This window comes from Lycium barbarum, chromosome 4 (assembly GCF_019175385.1).
Source record: "Lycium barbarum isolate Lr01 chromosome 4, ASM1917538v2, whole genome shotgun sequence".
Taxonomy (NCBI): Eukaryota; Viridiplantae; Streptophyta; class Magnoliopsida; order Solanales; family Solanaceae; genus Lycium; species Lycium barbarum.
The window spans coordinates 3,763,150-3,770,246 of NC_083340.1; the positions used below are offsets into that span (position 1 = coordinate 3,763,150).

At 43.3% G+C, this 7,097-nt stretch overlaps 2 protein-coding genes across 2 annotated transcripts; one reads left to right on the top strand and one right to left on the bottom strand.

Annotated features, from left to right (window-relative positions):
- Positions 1-1,321: 1,321 nt before the first annotated feature.
- On the top strand, positions 1,322-2,167 carry LOC132637082 (uncharacterized). Its single transcript, XM_060354228.1, has one exon. It carries the CDS (start codon positions 1,322-1,324, stop codon positions 2,165-2,167), a length of 846 nt encoding a protein of 281 aa, XP_060210211.1.
- Positions 2,168-3,093: 926 nt separating this feature from the next.
- LOC132637083 (uncharacterized) lies at positions 3,094-3,435 on the bottom strand. Its single transcript, XM_060354230.1, has one exon. It carries the CDS (start codon positions 3,433-3,435, stop codon positions 3,094-3,096), a length of 342 nt encoding a protein of 113 aa, XP_060210213.1.
- Between the last annotated feature and the right edge of the window lie 3,662 nt (positions 3,436-7,097).

Below are 7,097 nucleotides of genomic sequence, written 5' to 3' on the forward strand. Positions count from 1 at the left end.
TATTTGTTCGAGTGTTCCCATGAAGAGTATAAAGGGGAGAGGGGGAAAAACAATAAGCGTATAGGTTGTGACTCTGATAACGTTACCTTATTTCTTTAATGGAGATTTATGTTTTACCTTAAATTTAAAACAAGTGTTAAATTACATGAAATTTCCGTCCACACCTTCGCTCTGTATTTGTTTTTCTTTTTAATGTTTTGTTTCAGATTCTTTTTTATTCTATTAAAATTAATGGATATATTTGTCTTACATTAGGTCTTGCAAGACTCACAGCAGCAAGTCACATGTCAGCTGCCACCTCCAATAGGTCCAGAACCGATATTCCTTCCAGTGGTGTACGCGAAATGCACGACTTGAGAGAGAAGGGACCTATGGGAAGAGATGAGGGATTGGGATACGAAAATCCAAGGACCCTGGGGGGTGATAGGAGACTTCAATGTCATCCTTGATGCTGAGGAGAAATATGGTGGAAGACCGTATCGAATTGATAAGAGTTTTGACTTCTTGAATTGTGTGGATGATTGTGGGTTAAAGAATGCGGGCTATTATGGAAACAAATACATTTGGAGTGATAATAGAGGCTTCTCAAAAACAATATGGAAATGATTGGATAGACTTCTGATCAACTCAAAATGGGGAGATGACTTTGGGGCGACGACAGTGGATCATCTAGCAAGAGTGGGATCAGACCATGCACCGCTCTCAGTATCCATCAAAACAACAACGGTTGACGCACCAAGATACTTCAAATTCCTTGACTCCTGGGTTGAACATGAAGATTTTCACATGATAGTGGAAGAAGCATGGAAGGAGGAAGTTTTTGGAAATCCTATGTGGGTTCTTCACCAAAAGCTAAAGACAGTATGCAACAAACTGAGTAGCTGGTCGAGGCTAGCATTTGGGGATATCTATAATGAGCCTAAACAGTTGGAGAAGAAGATAAGGAACCTAGAAGAGGCAATGGTACAGAATAACACTCCAGAAAAAAGAACTGAACTGAACAAGATGAAGCAGAATATCTCCAGTTCTTAAAATTGCAGGATGCAATCTTGAGACAGAAAGCTAAGGCCAATTGGCTAAACGATGGCGACAAAAATACAGCTTTCTTCCATAGTGTTATTAAGGGGAGACGGAGCAGGTTGGCAATTAAAAGAATTCAGGATGAAGAGGGACAGTGGAGGGAAGGCAACCAAGATATAGCAGCAGTGGCCACTAGCTACTTCAGAAACTGTTTAGTCACAATGCCAACATTCCAAGCGACAAGGTTCTAGAGTGTGTTCTACCAAAGGTAACAGATGAAGATAATGCAATGCTCACAGCGATGCCTACCATGGACGAGGTCAAGGAAGGGGTTTTCTCGATAAACCCAGAAAGTGCACTAGGCCCGGATGGTTTAAATGCTCTATTTTATCAAGCAAGCTGGACAATTATTGCTAAAGAGGTGCATGAGGCAGTGGTGCCCTTTTTCGAAGGGGAAAATATTCCAAAGTTCTTTACTCATACATGTCTAGTAATGATACCAAAGGTGGATTTCCCGCAGCATTTGACAGATCTAAGACCAATAAGCTTGTGTAATGTATCTAGCAAGATCTTTGCAAAAATGCTAAATGCAAGGCTGCCAAAAGTCGTCTCTATCAACCAGTCGGGTTTCATAAAGGGAAGATTTATCTCGGAAAACATCCAACTTGCCCAGGAAATCATCAAAAACATCAAGAAACCACAGAAAAAATGGAATGTGGTAATGAAACTAGACATAGCAAAGGCATACGACAGGGTTGCATGGCTGTATCTATACAGCTTAATGGAGAGACTAGGGTTCTCTAAGGAATGGATCAGTCTAATTAAGAGGCACATCTCTAATAATTGGTATTCCTTGATTGTAAATAGACGGAGATATGGGTTCTTCAAGTCGGAGAATGGCCTGAGGCAAAGAGATCCTATTTCTCTCTCTCTATTTGTCCTTAGTGCGGAGTTGCTATCCATCATGTTGAATAACTTGCAAGAAAGAAGAGGATTCACAGGATTTCAAATGTGTAAACAGGGCCCTTTGATAAACCACTTGGAGTTTGCGGATGACCTAATTCTATTTTCTAGTGGCAGGAGAAAGACAATCAACATGATCATGAGAACGCTGGCCGAATATGAAACTGCTCCCGACAAAAGGTGAACAAGGAGAAAAGCTGTGTAATTGTAGCCTCTGGGATACTAAGACAGATCAATACGCAGCAGAAGAAGTTCCCGTCAAATATCTGGGGTATCCATTGATTGATGGTAAATATAAGATTTGCCACTTCTCGGAGCTAATCAGCAAGGTGACAAGCAGAGTTAGGGGATACAATAATAACAACAACAACATACCCAGTTGGATTACACAATGTGGGGTCTGGGGAGGGTAAAGTGTACGCAGACCTTACCCCCACTTTGGAAGGTAGGGAGGTTGTTTCCGAAAGACCCTCGGCTCAAAAGAAAATAAGGAAAACAAGGGAAAAAAGTTAGATACGGACAAGCAAATCAAAACCATGTGAAAATGAGAAATAGCAAGAGCAACGAAGTCATGATAAAATAGCAAAGATAGACAAGACCAACGAAGTAGGATAAAAATTCTCCTAATACGAGAAAGGAAACCTCGCAGTCCTCCACTAGTCCTCTACACTAATACTCGACATCCACCCCCTCCTATCACCGATCATGTCCTCGGTAAGCTGGAGTAACGTCCTGCCGAATCACCTCTCCCCAGGCCTTCTTTGGCCTACCCCTCCGTCTCTTCAGGCCCACTACTGCCATCCTCTCACACCTCTTCACTGGCGCATCCACGCTCTGTTGTACGTGGCCGAACCATCTCAACCTCCCTTCCCGCATCTTATCCACCACAGGGGCCACACCCATTTTATCCCGAATCCTATCTCTCCTGGTATGCCCGCACATCCATCTCAGCATCCGCATCTTAGCTACCTTCATCTTCTGGATATGCGCTTTCTTAACTGGACAGCATTCCGTCCCATACAATATAGCCGATCTAACCATCGCTTTGTAGAACTTTCCCTTTAGAATATGCGGCACCTTCTTATCACACAACACCCTTGATGCGAGCTTTCATTTCATCCATCCCGCTCCAATACGATGTGTGACATCGTCGTCAATCTCGCCAGTCCCTTGGATGGTCGATCCTAGGTACTTGAAACTTTCTTTCTTCGCGATTACCTGAGTATCCAGTTGCACATCCTCGTTCTCTACTTGACTCCCATTACTGAACTTGCACTCTAAGTACTCTGTCTTAGTTCTGCTCAACTTGAAACCCTTCGACTCCAGAGTCTGTCGCCAAACCTCCAGTCTCGCGTTAACACTGCTCCACGACTCGTCAATAAGCACAATGTCATCTGAAAACAACATGCACCACGGTACCTCTCCTTGAATGTGGCTTGTCAAAGCATCCATTTCCACAACAAATAGAACGGGATAAGCACGGACCCCTGGTGTAGGCCCATTGTGACTAGAAAGTGTTCCGAGTCACCTCCAACCGTCCTCACTCGAGTTTTGGCTCCATCATACATGTCCTTAATCGCTCTAATGTATGCTACAGGAACACCTCAAGCTTCCAGACATCTCCACAGCACCTCTCTTGGGACTTCTCAAGGCCGATAAACACCATGTGCAAGTCAGTCTTCTTATCCCTATACTGCTTCACCAACCTCATCACTAGGTGAATGGCTTCTGTAGTCGAACGCCCCGGCATGAATCCAAACTGGTTCTCCGAAATAGAAACTAACTTCCTCGTCCTCACTCCCACCACTCTCTCCCAAACTTTCATCGTATGGCTCAACAACTTGATACCCCTATAGTTGTTGCAGTTATGAATATCCCTCTTGTTTTTATACAACGGGATCATGGTGCTCTATATCCACTCTTCAGGCATCCCCGTCGTCCTAAAAATAACATTCAACAACTGCGTAAGCCACTCCAAGCCTCCCTACTCGCATTCTTCCAAAGTTCTACCGATATTTCATCTGGCCCGGTCGTCCTCTCCCTGCTCATCTTCCCCATAACCCCCTCGACCTCTTCAACTTTGGCCCGCTTGCAGTATCCAAAATTGCAGCGGCTCTCAGAGAGCTCTAATTCGCCTACAACGATGTCCCGGGCCTTCTCTTCGTTCAAGAGCTTATGAAAGTAGGACTGCTATCTTCGTCTAATAAGGGCATCCTCCACCAAAACTTCCCCTATCTCGTATTTGATACACTTCAGTTGATACAAGTCCCGAGCCTTTCTCTCTCTCTCACTCTGGCTAGCCTGTATAACTTCTTGTCCCCATTTTTTTCCCCCAAATCTTCATACAAGAGTCCAAAAGCAGCCGTCTTAGCCGTCATAACTACTAACTTCACCTCCTTCCTCGCCTTCTTATACAACTCCCTGTTAGTCCTCTTCTCTTCCTCGTCTGTGCTCTCTACTAGCTTTAGATACGTTGCTTTCTTAGCTTTCACTTTACCTTGTACCTCTCCGTTCCACCACCAGTCTCCTTTGTGTTTGCTAGAGTAACCCTGATGTTAGCAGCCGTCGTAGTCCACATACTACTCACATCCCCGCTACTCCTCCAGGCTCCTAACGCCCTCAACCACTCCCCCAGCTCCTGGGAATTGTCTTTGTTCAAAGCGTCCTACCTAATCTTCGGCTGACCCAATACGACCCTCTTTCTCCTCTTCCTTTTTATCTCCAGGTCCATAACCAAGAGCCTATGTTGGGTCGTGAAGTTCTCGCTCAGGATAACCTTGCAGTTCGTACATAAACGTCTACCGCACTTACGGGAGAGTAGGTAATTAATTTGGGTCTTGGCCCTCGTGCTCCGAAAGGAGACCAAGTGCTCTTCCCTCTTCTAAAAACTAGAGTTCGCTATCAACAAATCGAAAGCTCTTGCGAAATCCAACAGTACTGTACCTCCCTCATTTCTATCTCCAAACCCGAAGCCTCCATGCACATCATCGTATCCCCTAGCCGACGTCCCGATGTGACCATTGAAATCACCACCAAGAAAAAGCTTCATTGAGTGCGAAAAACTCCGCACAACCTCGTCCAAATCCTCCCAGGATTGCCTTTTGATCTCCTCATCCTGGCTCGTCTGCGGTGCGTAAGCGCTAACCACGTTTAAAGTATGCCCTCCAACTACTATATTAATAATCATCAGTCTATCACTTACCTTCCTGACCCCTACCACCAGATCACGGAGCTCTCTGTCAACCAGAATGCCAACTCCGTTCTTGACCTTCGGGCCTCCTAAGAATCACAACTTAAACCCATCTACATCCCGAGCCCTATCTCCCACCTATCTAGACTCCTGGACACATGTTATATTGATCTTCCTCTTCTCAAGAATCTTCGTCAACTCTATAGACTTCCCCGTCAGTGTGCCAATGTTCCAGGGCCCAATTCTCAGTCTAGCTGCTCTCTTTCCGCCGTTAACCCTCTTCTTACCTCCCACCTCTCCGCTCCCTTGAGGACATGACCTTACTCTACCATCATCCACCGCAGCCACTATAATAAAGGTCTAGCTAAGGTGGCGCCAACACTATACAAGCAGAAAATAGAACTACAGGGAGTAAAAATACAGGAATAACTTCGTTAAAACGATGGAACACCAGAAAAATTAACTAACTATAGCCGGAGCTACCAATTCCAGGCTGGACAGAACCTGAAATAGTTGCTAAGTAGTGCTTCTGCTGCTGTCGAAACACTGTTGTTGGTCGCCCGTGCCGGAGTTACTGTTCGCCGGAGTTACTGTTCACCGGCGATTGCTGCTCGGTTTCCACCTGTAATGTGGGACCAAAAGAAAAAACAGGGAAAATAAAGAGAAGGCTAAGGGGAGGAGCGAAACCACCCAAACCCTACAATGGTGGTACGGGTCTTGATTGTGAAAAGCAGTAGAAGGAGGAAAGGAGAGGAAGAGAGAGAGAGAAGAGATAGAGAAACTAAGTTGTGGGAGAAAAGGAGAGGGAGAGAGAGGTGCTGCCAACTTACCTGGGGTGACCTCCGGTGGTCACTGGCCGGAAAAAATCAGAGGTCAGGTCAGATGATGTTACCGTTGGGTGAAGAGAGAGGAGAGAGAAGAGAGAGAGGAGCGATGATGTTACGAAATCATGTATGCAACTGTCATAAATGGACTTAGCAAAAGGAACCATACCTAAAAACCCTTTAGTTTACTCTGAAGGCCAGAAAAGAATAATAAATTAATTAATTTAAAAAAATATATAAGTAAATTAAACAAACAGACAAAAAGTAATGAGGAAAAAAAAGTACTTACTACTAAGTAGTAAATTAGAAATTAGAGTAATACTTTTTAGTCTTAGAATTTATATTATGTTTAATTTCTTTTGAAAGTGATCTGGATTAGTGATAAAAAATAATAATTTATAGTATTTGTTCTCTTGAATTTTTTCTTCTATGATATGAATTTGAGCAAGAATGGGTGGTAGAAGATTCTATTTCATATTGCAAATGTTTCATGTTCAAATGGTACCAAAAATCACTCAGAAAATGTTATTTCAAAAGAAGAAAAAACTTAAAGGGCTGGCCCGTCCTGATCCTCGGTGCGCTTAGGGCTGGGTTAGGCTGCTATTTTGTAGGCCCTTCAATTAAAAGGGTTAGCCCGTCCTAGCCCATTCAATTCTTTAGCCCTTTAGGGCTGGATTAGGTTGGGTTGGGCCAATCCATTTTGACACCTCTATATACATACACGCTTACCATCTCTTCCAATTTATGGACCTATGCCTACCAGGGGAGAGATCGGTCTATGTTACACAATTTTTTTTTTTTGGTTAGATGATCAATTCACAGAAATGGATAAATAAAATGCAAAATTTGGTTTCATAATCTATTACAAAAATATAAATTTGATTCTATAACACATTTAAGAGGAAATCACTAAAAAAAAATAACATAGGGAACCTGCAAATAACACGCAAAACGTATTTATTGGATTTTTTTTAAAAGAACATTCTTCTATTATTATTTATAACTAAAACCCACTAACCGCTTTCTGTACCGGACTTCTAAACAGATATTCCATACTCCATCACTTTCATTTGTCTCTCAACTGGGTAGGCCATCTTCTT